At 40.6% G+C, this 19,187-nt stretch overlaps 1 protein-coding gene across 4 annotated transcripts; it reads right to left on the bottom strand.

Annotated features, from left to right (window-relative positions):
* Window positions 1–1,631: 1,631 nt before the first annotated feature.
* Window positions 1,632–19,156, bottom strand: ZNF596 (zinc finger protein 596). Of its 4 annotated transcripts, XM_033105225.1 has the most exons (6): window positions 19,071–19,156; window positions 8,614–8,695; window positions 6,813–6,939; window positions 6,025–6,120; window positions 4,486–4,574; window positions 1,632–4,050 (listed from the first exon to the last, which is right to left on the bottom strand). In XM_033105225.1, the coding sequence occupies exons 2-6, from the start codon at window positions 8,623–8,625 to the stop codon at window positions 2,809–2,811; spliced, it is 1,566 nt and encodes a 521-aa protein (XP_032961116.1). In that variant the 5' UTR covers window positions 8,626–8,695; window positions 19,071–19,156; the 3' UTR covers window positions 1,632–2,808. The 4 variants fall into 4 exon arrangements, with proteins under 4 accessions (XP_032961116.1, XP_032961115.1, XP_032961113.1 ...); XM_033105224.1 differs by lacking the exon at window positions 6,025–6,120 and having other exon boundaries at window positions 4,486–4,565; window positions 8,366–8,695; XM_033105222.1 differs by lacking the exon at window positions 6,025–6,120 and having other exon boundaries at window positions 4,486–4,565.
* Window positions 19,157–19,187: the final 31 nt, after the last annotated feature.

Raw genomic sequence — 19,187 nt, 5'->3', positions numbered from 1 at the left:
GATACCAACTTTAATGACATATTAACACTCTACTTCTTTATAGCTCTCCTCCTACCCCGTTATTACCATCCATATCGTGGATCACTTTTGTGATTATTGCTGGACAATGCTGAATAGAAATGTCCTATTCATGAAGGGATCTGGCTTACTGGAGATGATTGTGAAGACATGCATGCGTACAGCTGCTCCAATGGCCCCACCGTGCTGCCAGGCGCATGTTCACGGTGTTCCTGACATATTGCAAGCACCCCTGCAGATACAGAGATAACACGGTGCTGTCAGAGGAAACCTCAGAAAGCATCCTTTGTCGATGTGAACCTCTAGAGATATTTCTAAGTCCCCTCCAGGTACCCCCAACCACAACTGCTCCACTGGAAGCTGGGGCTGGGCAACGCTTGGCCCTCCAGAACCACCACAGTATCTGACAACACAGGGGTCTAGCAACCACTCTTTTCCCACTAAAGTCTAGACAGGTCACCCTCCTCTTCCTCTTAGGTTGGTAGCAAAGTGGGGCAGCCTGGGACAAAGAGAGTGTGACCAGAGAGGGGCCTCGGCCACGACATAGCAGGGGCAGGTGGGACTTCAGCCTGATATAGGCAGGGCCTTAAAAGGTATGGCCATTGCAGTCAGGCCTGTGCCCCCTCTGCCCTATTCGTAAGTATTCCTGGGTCTGCCACTCATTCCTCCAACAACACAGCACCTTCCGTTTTTGCTTTGGGACTGCTGCTTTCACATGGCTTTAGTCCTTCCCCCTGCTGAACGTAGGATCCTTGATCCACAAACCTAGCAGACTTTCTACCTTACAACTCTATAACTGAGCCCCCCATCTTTTGCCCCAACTCCACAACTCTCCCACTGAGAGCCACCATCACTGATGCCCACAGGTCCATCGCTGAACCATTCAGACCCTGGGTGCTAGTTTCCTACTGATCAGGATTCAGCCCCTCCCATCTCCATAGCCCCAGCAGGGCCACAAGCCTGCCTCCACTGCTACTTTCACTTTTCCTGGACTCCCCAGAGTGCCCAGTGGGCCTTTGCTGAAGTCACTGGTGCTCCACAGGTAACAACTGTGGGACTGATGTCAAGTAAACAATGCTTCTCACTCATGCATCCCTCTGAAATACAATGACAGATACTAATCCAATAACGACAACACCTTCATAATGTATGCAAACCCAACACACACACAGCAAATGACCACACTTAAACATAGTATGTATGTTCAGATAATCACATGTGGACCTCTCACACTGAACACATACTTTCACAGACGCCATAAAGATCTACACCCTCTAAATCATACAAACATGGAAACACACCTGTATGCAGATCACATAATGGCCATATGCCCTGACCACACACAATTGCTGACACAAAGTTATTAACGGGAAACCCGGTTACGCCTGTGTGTGCTTTGATAATGGAGCACTTCATGCTTTAACATCAATCAGGGACAGAAACATGGCAGAGGAACAAAATGTGTTCTGAATTTCATCAAAACCCAGCAAAGCTAGTTCTTATGCTGCCATATGTTAAAAGAGACAGGATTTGCATGTAGGCGTTTGATTCATTTGCACCAGCAAAAAATTAAGTTAGGAAAGTGAAGATAATTAAACCAGGTTCCCATGAGAAAGCATCAAGATTTTAATGTGATTGCATGTTACCAGTTGCAGAGAATTTTCCCTTTATAGTCATTATTGTCAAAACCCTGATTTTATACATTAAAAAAAGAGCAGAATCATTCTTTATTTCATGGCAAAATATTTCACTAAATTTAACACAAACATACTTAATGCGCGATTTTGTATCTTGTATGTCTTAGTTCACATTCAATATTTTATAAATGACCAAATTTAACTGAGCAGATTTTTCTCCAACAATTAATGCTTGCACTTTTTCAGTATTAATCTTGTAGTTTGTTCTTACTTAATGCTTCTTCTAAGGTTCTACATTCAATATTCCCAAAGTGCTGCACAGTTTTATCATACATGCATTTTATCATACATGTTTTCAATAAGAAATCTTTGGTAAAATTCTGATTTTGCTGAACCATATTCTCAACTGTTCTTTTAAATTCTTTTCCAGTTCAAAATTTCTAACGTGAAATATGCCTAAGGGTTTATTCCTTTTTTCCTCAGGACTGTTTTCCTCAGCGTGAGATCATTAGTGTTGACTAGGGAAGATGCACTCACTGAAAAGATTCCTTCATTTGAGACACTGAGTGCTTTATACAGTGTGAATCCTGATTTGTCTTACAAGTGTTACACTATTAATGTTTTCCATTTTGTATAGAATAACTAATTCAGCAAAGGTTATCTGCTATTCCTCAAGAGGCTCTGTCCTCCTAGTAGTGGATTTTTTTAACTTATGTCTTATTTTAGCAGTCACCTGACACTAAATTTTCTTGTGCATATCAAGAGTTGTGCTAAGTTGAATGAGAGTGCACAATGATTACAGATCTAGAATTTTTCTCTTGTGCAGTTTAACAATTTGTTTAAAGGATAAATTATAAGTTAAGATATTTCTATACTGATTACATACACAGAATTTCTCTGACATGTGATTTCTCCATTTTACTAGTTAGAACTGTATATATATTCAAAAACATTCTTCCACATTCATTCCATTTAGTTTCAGTTCTCCCATGTCCTATATTATCTCCCAGATCATTCCATTGTCTGAGGATTTTTGTCACACAGATGCCATACATATGGATTCTCTTCATTTGGAATTGAACGAAATAATAAGGATGAATCAAGGCTCTTCCACATTGATTATAAATACAGTGCTTCTGCAATGTGTGAGTCCTCAAGAGTGTTTAGAAGTGGAATCTATGGGTGGTGAGTTTTCTACATTTATAACCTTTACAGTGTGAGTTCTTTCATGTTGTCTAAGGTTAAAATATTTACTGAAGGCTTTTCCACACAGGTAACATTTATACGGTTTCTCTCCAGTGTGAATTCTCTTATGCGGTCCAACGTTGTAACTTCTATTGAAGGCTTTACCACATATATTGCATTCGTATGGTTTCTCACCAGTGTGAGTTCTCTCATGTCGTCTTAGGACAGAAGAGTAATTGAAGGCTTTCCCACATAGATGACATTCATATGGTTTCTCTCCAGTGTGAGTTCTCTCATGTCGTTTAAGGACAGAAGAATCAGTGAAAGCTTTCCAACATAAATGACATTCATATGGTTTCTCGCCAGTATGAGTTCTCTCATGTCGTCTAAGGACGGAAGATTCAGTGAAGGCTTTTCCACATAGGTGACATTCATATGGTTTCTCTCCAGTGTGAGTTCTCTCATGTTTTCTAAGGTGAGAACAATGAGTAAAGGCCTTCCCACATAAATGACATTCATGTGGCTTCACTCGAGTGTGAGTTCTCTCATGTTGTCTAAGGTAAGAGGTTTTACTGAATGTCTTCCCACATAGATGGCATCCATATGGTTTCTCTCCAAAGTGAGTTCTTTCGTGTTTTCTAAGGTCAGAACAATCAGTGAATGCTTTCCCACATAGATGACATTCATGCGGTTTCTCTCGAGTGTGAATCATCTCATGACGTCTAAGGTTAGAACTTTTACTGAAGGCTTTTCCACATAGATGGCATCCATATGATTTTTCTCCAGTGTGAATTCTCTCATGTTTTCTAAGATCAGAACAATGAGTGAAGGCTTTCCCACATCGATGACATCCATGTGGTTTCAGTCCAGTGTGAATCATCTCATGTCGTCTAAGGTTAGAACTTTTACTGAAGGCTTTCCCACACACGGGACATTCAAATGTTTTGTCTCCATTTTGAGTATTATTGCATTGTCTAATGGCAGAGCTCTGAATCAAGGCATTCCCACGTTGATGACATTCATATGATTTATTTCTAGCATCAATTTCTTTCTGTTCATTAAAGTAACTGATGGCTTTTCCGAATTCTTGGCTGGTTTGGGGCTTCTTTCCCATTTGAGGAATCCCATACTGAGTCATTGTTAAGATTTCAATAGAATTTTTTCCTAAATCATTACATTCAAAAGGATCCGCTTCAATGTGATATCTCTGCTTTTAAAAAGGAAATGAGAAACTGTTAAAGCTTTACCCACGTTTATTCATTTCTTCATTCATTTCTCTCTATATAACTTCTAGAGTAATCATTGAATGATAGACTCCAGTTAAAATTGTTCCTGTTAGCTACATGGGGTATTATTCTCCCACATGCATAAAGATGTTCTCTTTTGTGGAATCCCAACTGCAGATATATCTGATTAATTTTTAGACATTATGTTTCAAAGACTAGATGTATGAGCCAGGATTATGCAATTGTCTGTAAGACTTTAGGTTAATTTCTTCCCTAAAACAAAACTAATAAAAACATTCTGCTGTGACATCCTTGATCCCAACTCTGATTAGTCAGGTAATCATGCCAAGTTCCTAACTTATTCAATTCCCAGGACTTTATTTAGAAGAACAGGTTCAGTTCACACCCATAAAACTTACCACTGCACTCATTAAGGATGTGCCCTTGTGGAAATGATGAATGGATATCATTTCTTGTTTTTTAAGATAATCTCTCCTACCTGAAATGATTGGAAAAAAAATAAGTTGCTAGAGCTGCTTTAGGGAAATTGAAATGTTGAAGAGACCCATTGCCCGCGTGAGTATGTTTCAAATATTAATACATACATTTGGAAAAAAATTTCGAATTAAGTAATACTCTAAAAATGAGCACATTACTACTCTAAAAATGAGGCTTCAACATTTGAAATTTTCAAGACCAGAATGTAAGAAAAATAAAATGAAGACAGCAAGTTGTGGAGGAAAAGAGAGGAAAAAATCTCATAGAATAGGATCAGGAAAAGGAACAATTTGTGAATTTTTCTTTTAAAATCAAAACCTCACTTTTATTGACAAGCTAGGGATATAATTTTCAAACAACAAAGGAAATAAGCATTGCCAAGACAATGGAATATAAAATTCCAACAGACAAGTTAATACTCTTCACCCTCACCCCCATTCTCAGCACTATGCGCTCCAACCTCCTCACAATCCTTCTTAAGGGCAGGCATGTCCTCATGGGGCCTCAGAAAAATCCTTCCTCCAAGCCCTCAAGCATGTGAACAAAGGCACGCCTGGCATACATCAGGTCAGACTTGTGATTCAGCTGTACCCTGGCCTCAGCAATAGCTATGGTGTTGCTCAGTATGCACACAGCTCACTCTACTTTCGCCAGGTCTCCACCAGGTACAAAATGGGAGGCTGGTAATTAAGCCAACTTTGAAGCCAGTGGGGCAGAAGTCCACAAACTGGATGCTGTGCTTGGTCTTGCCGGTGGCAATGGCAGCACTGGTATCTTTGGCAACCACGTCATCACAGCTGAATAGGCAGCAATCCATGTATTTACCATGTCAAGGGTCGAATTTTGCCATCTGGTTGGCTGACTCAGAGCATGCACTGGTGACCTCTGCTGCAGTAAGCTGCTCACAGTAGGCTTTCTCAGCAGAGATGCCAGGTGGAAGTGGATATGGGGATAGGGCACTAGGTTGGTCTGGAATTCTGTCAGATCAACATTGAGGCCTCCATCAAACCTGAGGGAACCAGTGATGGAGGACACAATCTGGCTAAGAAGGTGGTTAAGGTTAGTGGAGGTTGGACACTTAATATTGAGGTTTCCACAACAGATGTCATAGATGGTCTTGTTGTCAACCATGAAGGCATAATCTGAATATTCCAGAGTTATAGGGCTAAAATACAGCTGTGAAAATCTGGGGTGAGGGCAGTGAGGGAGGGTGAGTACATGGAGAACTCCAACAAGTACAGGAATATAACCTTACAGAAAGCCAAAGATACTGAGAGACACTGAATAGAAACTGATACCTGTAAGGTACAATGACATGTGAAGAATTTGTCCCATGACATCACCTACGTTAAAAAAAAAAAATCACTAAACACAGTTATTTTCATTTGCTCATTCTTGGGGCCTACTCATTCATTGAACAGGCTCCTTCTCTTACTGAAGCACAGCTTCTGGGAGCTTACCTGGACCCTGGCCTGGCAGAAAACCAATCCCTTCTCTTGAAAGTTTCTCTCCTTTCTCCAAATGGGAAATCATATCTGATTTGTACAGTTGACTGCCTGTTTGTAGGCAAACGACATGTGTGTTTTGAGTTCTGTGCTGAGAACAGTGCATGATCATCAATACAGGGTCAACTAATGAGGAAGAATAATATAACCTCTGAAGGTCAGCCCAGAGAAGAGTATGTTGAAATCAACATAGGTAGTTCTTCATCAGCAAAATGACAGCTCTTGAACTTGTTCCAAAAGATACTAAGGTCCTATTATTGCTGATGCCTGTGCCCAAGTTCAGAGACATTCTGCAAAATCTTCAATGTTTTCATTCAGTGAGAAAACAGAAGTTTTTACAGAGTTTGACTATTATATCCAAATAAATACAAACGTCACTGGAAAAATCTAAGTTCAATGTGGAAAACAATTTGTCTTATTTTTAATGCTGTGGTCTGATCTAACCTGTCCCTGCAGCAAAATAGTAATTTAAAAAAAAAAAAAATCAGCATTTACTTTCCCATTCAAAAAACAGTGAATTCCCACCACTGCTGGAGTGTTGGGAGATTCAACAGCAAGAAAAACATGGGATTACAAACTAAATATAAGTAAAAAGTAAGGAAGATTGCTGTAAGGTAGTTGTGGGAGTTATGAAAGAAGCCAGACAAAGTTTGGAGTAAGAAATAGGAAAGCTTTTTGATATTCTTCTAGAAATAATAAATCAAAAAAATACATACATACATAATGTGTATTTAGAGACTCACCAACTGAGACGAGATGACTAATATTCTCCAGCATTACATCTCTGAATAGTTTTCTCTGGGATGTGTCCAGCAAGGCCCACTCTTCTTGGGTGAAGTTTACAGCTACATCCTCAAAGGTCAATGATTCCTGAAATATTATGGACACTGTTTCAGACAGAGCTATCTCTGCCAGTCTCTAGGGGAGGATGGCACAGGTGACAGCATTAAGGAAGTGGTGGCTGAGTGTATATAGAAAGCTCAAATAGGATTTTGGGTCTGGTCACATCGTTCTCAGTGCTAACCTGGACATGTGACTTTCAGACATACTCACAGAAACATACACACTGTAAATACCTAAAACTTCATTATAAAGAAGTATCACGTGAGGTATGGCATAACATAACCCAGAGATTTCCCAATAAATTTGTAATTCTGACTTCAAGATCATGATATCATAAACTTTTCATTTGACAATTTATAACTAAAACACTCTCCTTGACCAATTTCAAGTAAATCTACAAACTCATCACAAGGGATGCAATATCCATGACCTGTCACTTTTTAAGCATGACTCTAGTTAGATTATTCCCTTTTATCACCTCAGTTTTCTCATCAATGAACTGGTTTAATGGTTGTTATGAATTCTTAAAGATCCAATGGGCTAATGTATAAAATGATAATGATAACTATCTAGCAAACCACACTCAAGGCAAGTTCTATGTTTATTATTCACTGAAGGGCATAAAGTGTGGAAGCAATGTCCACAATTCTGCAAAATTGAATACAATTCATACAGGATTTGGGATCAGCAGGTACAGCCTTTCATCTCCACACAACTCAGGTGTTCATTATAAAGTATAAGGCTAAATGGTTTAGCAGACAAGCCAGAGGTTCTGAGACTTTGATACTGAAGGACAGTGTTATCCTGACTCTTCCTGTGGTCTAAGGCCTCTCATTCTCAATGTTCTGGGACCTCCACATGTCAGTATCATTGTCATGCTGTCTCTGTTCAAGCATACCTGAAGCCACTTGATTGTTTTTGCCTCATCAGTTCATCAAAAATTTCCACAGGGCCATACTATGTACTCTTTTCTCCTGAATCACAGCCAAACTTAGGGAAACAATACTACCTATGCATTGCTTCCACTTAAAAAATTTGAACCAAGGGAAATCACAAAGAAAGTTCATGATTTGGGATATGGGTAATAATGAGAATTTTAGTTTTCTTTATAAGTTTTCAAAAAGCACACATACATTCTATCAAAACTTTAAGAGGTTAAAAATTTGAAAAACCAAATGAGTAACTCCTCATTGTCTATCTGGCATAATCATTATTCATTTTCCCTCAGCACTAGTCAGCACTCCCCTAGCAACCTTAACACTGGACTGATTGAGCTCACCAGTGGAAACACTGGCCTCCCTTCTGGGCTGTGGTGCTCTGCTCCTTCCTCATCTCTATCACCCACAGTCACTGCAATCCTAAGGCCATTACAGTCAGTGAAATGGTTAATGCATAACTTTGTTTTGGCTAACAAGGCCTTGAGTTGGACGAGAACGAAAAAAACCTTTCTTACCTTGTCTGTGAAAACACAGCATTAACAGAGGCTGGAATACCTTAGTGTGATTTTGGGAAAGAGGTCACCGCTCAATGAGTCTTTGACACAACATGACCATTATAGACTTCTTGGGAAACTTAACTGAAGCTTAGATCCTTGAAAAATCTCCTGAGTGCACTTAGAACCTCAATTGCCTGTAGGAAAAACATACACACATACTAGAAATAGAGATACAATCTCAGTAGATAGAGTAATTCCCAACTCACTTGTGACTCCATTGTCACTAGCTCAGCTGCCAACCCTCTTCTGGGTTTTCTTGACACACAGTCCAAGGCACCAGAGGCAGAGCTAAGGAAGGAGAAAGAAGTCATGAGACGCCCATTGTCCATAATTTCCAGACCAAACTGTCATGAAGCACCTTTTGGGCTGGGATGCTCTACCTGGACGTAACCCCGAACCCAACCAGCAGAAACAGGCAGTGTTCTCTAAGAGAAACGGGGAGGCCTCTCCTCTATCAGAGTCCAAAGTAAGAAGGCGATGAGTGCTGCTGCTAGTAAGGATTATACAAGTACCTTCAACTACGAGAAGAATGTGAAAAGCATTGAGTTTTTGTGTGACAGTTAACCCAACGTGTTCAGAAGATTTTAATTCCCTCAATTCCAAAACACCGACTCATGTCACATGCAGCTCCACCTCCAGAAACCACTGTGGAATTTCTCAGGCTTAATTACTCTTACTTTTTATACTAGCAATTTCTCCAACTATATCCCAACCCTCTGGTGCCTCAATCCATTCCGACTATTCCCTCCCTTTGGCCCCCAGATACACATGACTTAAGTAATTTGTCTCCTCCAAATGAGGTTTCTGGGAATATCATCCCTCCCTCAACTCTGACTTTTTGATTTGTGCTGCAGGAATTTCGTCCTGAACCAAGAGAATTAAGAAGATACTTTATGATAAAGCTAATCAATCCTGTGACTTATTCGTTGGAGGAGTCCATGGCAGCAACCTTGCAAACTTACCTCTTAATATCCCCTGAATCAGAAAATAGCATGAGTATGTGGGTTATGGAGATACTGGCATGTTCAACAATCCTCTAGGGCAGTAGGCTCCAAAATTATGGAGAGAAAACATTTTAAGAGGAAATTTAGTTGTTTCACCTGATGTTAGAAAAGTGGTAGCTGAAATGCTGCCCTTCACCAATCATCATTAGCTGCAACTTCCCTTAATTTCATTATTTCAGTGTGAAAGTGTTTATAAAGTGTAAATGGCTCCCTAGAACATCAATAATAATGTGTACTTCACGGACAAGTGATGATAATGAGTCATTCATTAACAGAAGTAGCTTTAATTAACCCATTTGTAACAGCAAAGTTTTATTAAACGTGACTCTGTGCTTAGAGATTTACATACACTTGCTTATGTTTTCCTCAAAATGACCCTGCTGATTATGGTTCATTTATCAATTTACTAAATGACATGATCAGAGGTTCAGAAAACAGTAGTAATACGACAAAATCACATGCACACAAGTATATGCAATGCATGTAAGTACACATTAGAAAGGGACCCAGGTGTAATTTAAACTGTCCTCTGCCTGTCTCCTTCGCTCAAATTCTTTAAGGGTTACACACACCTAGACTTCACTTGGAATAGTACCTTTAACATTAAAATCAGAGGCCCCACCCTGTTTTTACAATATATTCTTCCTTTTTCACAAAATGACTCCCCACGCCCATGTTCTCTATCACATAGGAACCACCGCAGTGCCCCAATTCCTAACAATTAGCAGCCAACCCTCCTCGTTACCGCCCAGTTTAATTCAGTTAAGCATTTCAACAGGTATTTACCAAGAACATTATTCCCTATGTCCTTCTGACTATTTACCACATCTGTTGAATAAGACCATAAAGGAAGGTGACTTCAAATGTCTGCCTGTTCCGTGACTGCAGCTGATAGCACAGGACTAGGATACGGACCCTCCCTAAAACATGGAGTGCTATCTCATAGTGGCTTTGAAATATATCTGGAGACTCCACTATGTGTTGGTAATTAACCAATCTTCCATGCTCCCAAAATATTTCAAATCTTCATGCCTTTCAACTCACACATTCTCACACTCCCCTCATTTTCAATACAAACTTCCTACTAAGTAGACGTATTATATAAGTCAACAAATTACCTCAGTGTAACATCAGAAAATGTACAAATATTCCTGCACTTGTACCCTTGAGTTACTCCTTCTCTCCCACTCCTGGCTAAGACCAATGTCTCTGATGGAACCACTTTCACTTCTGTTTTGTCAGGGACCTTATATTAATTAAAAAGTCTATTTCCTTTACCAACAATTTCTCCCTCTTGCCACAATGCATCCTCTCATCACTGAAACTCATTAATCTCTTCCGTCTTCAAACTAAAACCGCCTCGGAACTTCATTCCTTTTAGCGTTCTTCTCTGTTCCTGCCTTTACAATCACACTGAAGGTGCAGCTACCGTACGCTCATGTCTCCCTCATCATTTGACTTTCTAACATCACCAATGACATCTGCTCAAATAAATGCAATGTATGCACTTTTACATGGAACCAAACAATAAGTGCACTATGACCTCTTTGGGGGGGAACATAGTCTTCCCTAGGTATCTGTGATATCTCAGTCTACTAAAAGTCTTCAAAGTAATGTAGTCATTCCAACTCCATATCAGTAGAGAAGAACTACAGTAGTACCTCGGTTTTCTAACGTAATCCACAAGTTCTGAAACGTTCGAAAACAGCCAACAGCTAGGCCTCAGGATCTTGCACTCAGCAGAAGCTTTGTGACATGTTCGACTTCTGAGTCAAAATTCGAAAACCGAAGCATTTACTTCCAGGTTTACAGCATTCATAAACCAAAATATTCGTCAACAGAGACGTTAGAAAACTGAGGTACTACTGCACTCGAATAATTCTGTTGGAAGATCTCAAGACCCCATCCTATTCCTTCATCCCTTCCCACTCATGTACACTGTCCTGGTGTGCTCACATGTTTATTTAGTTGCTTCCATTTCTTCCATTACTTTTTCTAAAGTGAAACTGACAAAACTCATGTCTGAGCTCCATTTCTGAACTCTTCTTTCCATTTGCAAGCTCATGTGCATTTAAAATGAAATATGTCTCAGGACATTACCTCCCACTCCCCCAAATGTTATTCTTTATCTAGTCTGTAATCTTTTGGATGTCTCCACCAGATATCTAAGGTTTGAAATGCTGTATACTCTCTCAGAACATCACAAACAAAATGTACTATTGCTATAATTTCCACAATGTTCTCTAGTATCATCCTTCATTTCCACCCAACTCTACAAACACAATTACCTACCCCATGCTTATCTTTCCTTCAATTTCAGTTAGAATGTCACTTCCTAAGAGTTCCCTCACTGAACTCCTAACAAAGTCAGAGCTTCCCTTCACAGATTCATTGACAAAATAAAGGAGGTCTGTCTCTCTCAGAACCCAGTACACACCAGAACCCAGACAGATGGAAATGCAATGAAGCCGAATCATACTTAGGATACTGGCACAACATTCAAGAGTTCAGAGCTTCTTTCTCGCTCTAGAAAACGAACCATTTTGACAGTGGGCTCTCTTTTAATGCAGCGGATAACAGCATCAGTGCTACACGCCAAAGGGCAATCTGATTAACTTGTGTTCCGATCAAGTAAAGCCATCAAGAATGCCTCAGTAAAGAAATATTTTCCTTATTAGATAGAGTAGATGAAATTAAGGAAAACAAATATATTATTTCTCCATTTCTTCTAAAAGCCTCAAAAGCAACTTTCATGCCTTTCCCCAGAGACTTCAGTTTTAGGGATTGTGGTTGCTGTGGGCAGCACTGTAGAGAATATGCAGCAAGAGAATCTGCCTTGCCTTTTATTTGTAAGAGGATTCTAATCTATCAGTATATTTCCAGGCTGCAAGCATCAGTCTGACACCACATAAATATTTGCGCTGAATATATATTCAAGGAAAAGACATTTCACGGATACAAAATGTGCATTTTTACCACCAAGCAAGAAGTAGCCCATGCAGTGCATGTCTCTCAAATTCAGATTTAGCTGATGTCCCAAAACCCATAACTCTACGAGCTTCAATATATAGAGAGTACCCAGAAAATGTATACACGTTTTAGGAAAGGAAAAAAACTATTAAAATTGCAATACTCAATATATACCAATAACAAAAGATGAATACAAGTCACGTTTGACTTCTGCAATTACAAGAGGTGCTCAGAGTCGTTACCATCAGTGTCCAGACACCTCTGATTATGGCGAACTACTGCTTGAGCAACATTGACCACGCTGTCCACTTGTATCGCTGTGCATGCTGTTTCACTTTCTTCACACAGTACCATGTGTCTCCAACTTATCATGAATTCAAACAGTTTTTAGGCGTGTTGGAGGTTCTGTTGTATACTCATGCCTCCATTGTTGTTGTATTTCCACAATGTTCTTGAATTTCAAATACCACTTCAAAAATGGTCCTGTGCTTCTCAAACAACTGTATTTCCGCCATTTTCTTTGACTGTCCTGCCTGTTGCATGGTGATGCTAGCATTCATTTCATTAACGCCATCTTTTGAGTGAACGTCATACTACACATTGCTACCGTAATTTAATTCAACTGGAAAAAACATAAATATCATCTCTTAAAATGTGTTCACATTTTTTTGGCACCCTTGGTATTACAAATTCCCAGAATGACCAGCGTCAGCACTTATTTTACTGTCTTTTTTTTTTTCATTTAAAAAAATATTGTGGTAAAGCACCTATAACACAAAATTTAACACATTAACCATTTTTAAGTGTACAGTTTGTGATGTTAAATACATTAAATTCATAATGTGTGCCACCACCACCAACACATCCATCTTCATAGGTCTTTGCGTCTTGTAAAACTGAAACGCTGAATGCACTGAACAACAGCTTCCCATTACTCCCTTGTTCCAGCCCCTAGCAACCACCAATCTACTTTCTATCTCTAAATAGGATGCTTTTAAACTGATGTTAAATATTATGCTAAGTGAAATAAGTCAGACGGACAAATACCATATACTCTCACTCATATGTGGAATCTAAAGAATAGAATGAACAAACAAAACAAATAGACTCAGAGATATGGGGGGGGGAAACTAAGGGTTGCTAGGTGGGAGGGGTGGGGATGGGGGAGAAGGTAAAGGTATTAGAAAGTACAAACTAGTAATCACAATATAGCCATGGGGATGTAAAATACAGTTTGGGAAATATAATCAGTAATGGTGTAAAGACTTTGTAGGGGGTCAGATGGGCACTTATTAGGGAGACCACATCATGAACTAGAGCTGAACTAGAGAGGATGGTATACATCATGGACTGTATAGATGTTTGACCACTACACTATATACCTGTAGCTGACTAATACTGAACGTCAATTATAACTTTATATATATATATCGTGTTTCCCCGAAAATAAGACTTAGCTGGACAATCAGCTCTAATGCATGTTTTGGAGCAAAAATTAATATAAGCCCCAGTCTTACACTATATTATTATTATATTATAGATTTGGTCTTATACTATAGTACAATAAGACCAGGTCTTATATTAATTTTTGCTCCGAAAAACGCATTAGAACTGATTGTCTGGCTAGATCTTATTTTTGGGGAAACATGGTATATAGTACAGCATAGGGAACAGAGTCAACAGAATTGTAATAGCTATGTATGATATCAGAAGGGTAGTAGATTGAGGAATGGGGGTTATCACTTTGTGAGGGGTGTAAATGTCTAACTAGTACATAGTTTTGTACACTTGAAACTAATTAAAAAAAAGCATATAAATACTTAAGACATTTCTTTATAGGACATATTTTTTTCTGAATAAAACCCAGGCAACATTTATTGATTTAGGTAGAGGCATTTGATTCCATAAGGAATACTCTATTTTCTTTTTTTAAATTATACTGTTCTGACAGTAAGAAAGTTTTAGTATGTATTATTCTATACAATAAACCTTTAGGTAATCAACGATTTAATTTTCATGTATCTCTGATATATTGTCTTTGTCGTCCATTTACTGCAACATTCTTGAGGCAAGTGATGCGCTCCTTTTGTCCTAACTTAATCTATCTTTCAGGTACACTTAGCACCAAAACTGTATCAGGGAGTGAAATTACACTGATGAATAAAACAGAAAACCTGCCCTTGTGGGGTTCAAAGTCTTGTTTAGAAGTTATTAAAGAAATAATGACAAAAATACTCTGTTTATATATACTGATGTATACAGAAGTGTGAAAGCGCTCTTGAAATGCGTGTACAAGTGATCTGACACTTTAAAAATTTATTTGGGCAAGACTTAGAAAGTTTGGCAGAGAGAGAAACAGGTTCAGAGGTTTTTGTTTTCAGATGAGGGAGCAGGATATTGTGGATACACACAGAACCTGCTGTGCCCCAGGAAGTGAAAACACACTGGAAGGCAGCTGATGAGCTGAACTAGAGAGGATGGTACACCAGTAGATTTTAGGGCCCCAAAGGTCATTGTAATTAGATCGGTCCTTTTTACACCTAGTAGGAATCCACTGGAGAATTGAAAACAAGAAAGTGAAAGAAATAGATTTGTGTTTGTAAATGAGGCTTTTGCTGAAGAATGGAGTAAAACAATTAAGAAAGGTTTGACGAATTTTGAGAATTAGATGATGGTTGTCTGCCATAAAGTATTCGTAGTGAAACTGTGCTGGGGAGGAGAAAGGACATCAGTGAAATGGAAAAGGAAGTACAAACAGAAGAGTAATTATGTCATTTTACTCGTATTATTATTGAGTACTGATTATGAGTCAAACTGAACGCTAAGAGCTGGGCATGCAATTAAGGAAGAAAAACATTGTATTCTCTCCCGTTCATGCATTTAAAGTCTAATCAACAAATAAGTATTAAGTTATGATACGGTGTTATTGTATAAACCTAAAGATATGTCAGCAAGGAACTAAACTTTATATTTGGTGGCACAGCATAAAGAAGCCCTGTCTAAGGCCTGCCAAATTTACTTAAAAGTTATCAGAAAAGAATAAAAGTAGGAAGCATCCCAGAAGTCAGCACAGGGTAACAGAGGCTGAGAGAGAAGGTAAGGAAGTCCCACGTAGCAGAAATGGCGTTCCCTGAGAAGCTGAACACACTGATGTGTAAGTGTCGTCAAGAGTGATTCCACTTTTAAACAATTACAGAATAAAACAGAATAAAAAATGAAATGAAATGCCACCTTAATTTGTCACAGCTATCAGTTTCTAATCTCTCTTTTCTATTGCAAATCATTAATATTTTGAGGCCAAATATATAAGATTTACTTTGTTAAGCTTCAGATGCATTATACAATCAGGAAGAACAAATTTCACCTTACCGATATTCTTTTCATGGATATTTCATGTATTCCTGACATATTCACTACTAAATATGTGCAGTTTCCTTAATCCTGCTGTACAAAGCACTGACAGTAGTACACCAGATTTGGTCCCTATGCAATCCCTACTGGCCAACCATGGGTCCCAGTCCCAGGCTTCAATTAATGTCTGGGCATGAAGCACTTCTCATGATGATCCCCCAAATGGAGCCACTTCACAACTTCCATGTCACTGTCTCACGGTGAGATGGAAAAGGCTTGAAATGAGAGAAGACTGAGGGAAGGCCACAGGTGAGAAAATGTATTACACAGGACACTTGAGTCAGAGATTAGCATGTACTAAAAACAGCATTTCAGGAAAGAGAAGACTGAAAAATTAATAAATATGACTTATTCCAGAGAAAGGGTCATTCCTGACCCCTCCTTATCTTCCTCCTCCTCTGACCTTCTTTTACAGACAAGATTGGTCTTGATCAGTCACTCCTGAATGTTGATAATGTGACATTCAGGTCTTTGAGTAACTTATCCCTTTTCCTTTGCCATGACCACACACACCGTCAGAAATTCAACATGTGTCAAAGAGGGTCATCTGCTATCCAATGAACTATCAGGCAACAGGGACAAATTCCTACATGGAGAGCAATAAGTGAGTTTGCCCTTTGCTTCATCCTGATTGTCATGCAGCAGCCTACCAGTCTGTCTCCTTGTACCTGCCCCTAAAGAAGGGAGAGTCTGTGAGACGGATCCTTTCAGGGACTTTGCTTCACCTTTGTGCTTACACCTTATGCCTCCCTGTTTGGCCCCAGAAAGATGGCTGGTCAGCCAATGACGGGTAAGATTCCCCATTGGGGGGGGGGGGACACAACTCAAGCCAGGCGCAGTCGAGTGGGGACCAACAGGAGAACCCACGGGGTTCATACAGGTGGGCACAGCCCTCCACCTTCCCCCAGCTAAGGAGAGCCTCTGCCTCTGCGGCTGCATTCCTTCCCACAACCTGCAAGGGAAGTGATTCAATGATGTGCTCTCCATCTGTTCATATGCATATAGGTTTTGTCTCTTGGGGAAGTACATACATCCTGAGACTTAAGGTTCTGCTGCCTGCAGGCAAGGGTGATTGGCTTGAATCAGTTCCCTATTATGATGTGTGAGAGTCATAGATGTTGAGATTGACAAGCTTTATCCCCTTTACTTCCCCACCTAACTAATAAAAGCTATGCATTGGCCTGCTTGGAGCCCAGTCCTTGAGCCTGCAGCCCCTTGGCCCCACTTGCACTCTATTCACTGCTACTGTCTTAATCCTGAGGCGCCCTTCACACTCGTCGCGCGGGACACGACACTGATGAAGTCCAACATCACATGGAAGCTATGGGGATGTGCGTTGGTGTGATCCTCCCTTTCAAGTCACAACCCTCACAGTCTCTTCTAGTACCTGCTGGACACAGGGTCACCAGATGAGGAAGGGCAGAGCTCCCTTTTTTCTCCTGTCCTGAGCTTCCCAGGCTCTCTCCCATTCTTTAGCACCCAAACTGCATTGTCTTTCCTCCACCAAGCTCCCTTCCCAGAGCCAAGTGCCACGTGTTCAATGGAGAGAAGCCTTTGTTCTGTGCCCAGTTTAAAAAGTCTTGGTCTTTCTCTACCCAGCTGTGCTGTTACTCTGTGTCTGTTTGGGGCAGGCAGAGATGTGAGCTGCAGAAACTAGTAAATAGCAACCATCACTGCCTCACAAGCAAGGGGCAAGGCTTGCCCTCCTCACTCCTGTTACAAATACTCCAGACCATATTTCCTTCTCCTAGGCAAGAATAACTTCTCTTTCATGGTTTTATTCATATTGGTTAAAAGCAATTAATCAATATGATTAAATCAATCTTTTGCAGTATATCACATTACTACATCAAGGAATGTAATAACAAGAAGATGTAACTATTAGCACTGGAAAACATAAAAGGTCAGATATGGAAATAGCTCTGAGCAATGTTTTAACAGATCCATTAGGAACTGATGAGGTCTGTTAGAACAAAGCTCCTGGACAACCCAGCCCATCCTTCATCATTTCACGTGTTTCCCCGAAAATAAGACTGAACCGGACAATCAGCTGCAATATGTATTTTAAGCAAAATGTAATATAAGACTGGGTATTATATAACACCTGGTCTTATTTTACCGGGTCTTACATTAATTTTTGCTCCAAAAGATGCATTAGAGCTAATTGTCCATCTAGGTCTTATTTTCGGGGAAACACTGTACGAAAGACAGAAAGAAACAAACAAACTTGAAGAAATCATATACTTAGCTGGAAACTTTAGCTCACATTTCTTTAAATTAAAAGATCACATAGAAGGCAGCTGTTGAACAGATTACATGTTTAAAATTGTTTTTGACTGTTAAAACAAAACCCCTCAATATCCCTCCCAATTGCACACTAAAAGAGTGTTAAAAAAAAGTGTAAAACTTTTTACTAAGCACCAAATAATACTTCCAGCATATAATAAAAACTGGAAAAGCTTTGAGGTGTCATAATCTGAATCTGATACAATATATTTAAAACGGATTGTGATTCGGAAAATTTAAAAAGCATCTATAAATTTGGAATCGACCCTTCTATTGCTCCAGCTGCTACTGTTGCTCCAAGTCCCCTCATCTATGTCCCCTAATGCTGCTGGCCTAGGTCAGCCTCTTCCACCTTTACTGCTTTCCCAACTCCAGGGCATCCACCCATCTCCCAACCTCTATTTTACTCTACATTAAGCCCTCAGTCTCCCTTGCTCCTTCAATCTCTGTTCTCTCTCTGCTCCTCAAACCCCCACCCTACTCTTCGACACCCACGGGGATGAAATCAAGTTGCCCTCAGCCCAGGAATAGCTCATTTTGCAGGGGGACATCGGAAATGTGAACACACGTCGGCGGCAGAGCCAGAGGGGTAAACTTGGGACACCACGACCCGAGGGGTCACAGGACAGGGTCGGCCCTGGGCTGCCCCGAGAGGCGAGAGGGGCGACGGGGGGGCCAAGGACGAGAACCCACGTCCCGAGCGGGGACTTGACATCGCGCGTCGTGGGGACACCGTGAGGAGACCGAAGGCAGAAAGGCCGGGCGGAGACGGCCTCTGAGCTATTGTAACCGGAAACGGAAATGACGCAAAACCGCGCCGGAGCGATTGGCCTCCGGGCCGCTCAGGGCAGCGGGAGGGTCTCCCCGCGGGCCAGACGGGCGGATGCGAGGCCTGTGACATCCTCAAGGACCCCCGGACCCCGTGTGGAGGACGGCGCGGGGAGGAGGCCGCGGAGGGCGGATTCAAACCTCTGAAAACAGAGCCCACTCACCCGCCTGAAGCCTTCGCGCCGGGAAATCCCCTTCGGCGCCCACAGGAAATTACGGAGGAAGCGGCGCGGCCTCAGCCAGGAAGGGGCGGGGCCAGAGAGGAGGCCGTCAGCGAGGCT

The sequence above is a fragment of the Rhinolophus ferrumequinum genome, chromosome 4 (assembly GCF_004115265.2).
Source record: "Rhinolophus ferrumequinum isolate MPI-CBG mRhiFer1 chromosome 4, mRhiFer1_v1.p, whole genome shotgun sequence".
In the NCBI taxonomy this organism is placed as follows: Eukaryota; Metazoa; Chordata; class Mammalia; order Chiroptera; family Rhinolophidae; genus Rhinolophus; species Rhinolophus ferrumequinum.
The sequence above is the reverse complement of the archived record's forward strand: the minus strand, read 5'-3'. Positions and strand labels throughout refer to the sequence as shown.

Excerpts from the sequence above, each read along its gene's own strand:
- ZNF596 (XM_033105225.1), bottom strand. Across the intron at positions 6,121-6,812 it reads TAGTCATCTCGTCTCAGTTG|GCAGTCAACTGTACAAATCA; the intron begins GTGAGTCTCTAA and ends GCCTACAAACAG. Across the intron at positions 4,575-6,024 it reads TCTGCCAGGCCAGGGTCCAG|TCATTTCAGGTAGGAGAGAT; the intron begins GTAAGCTCCCAG and ends TTTTTTTTCCAA.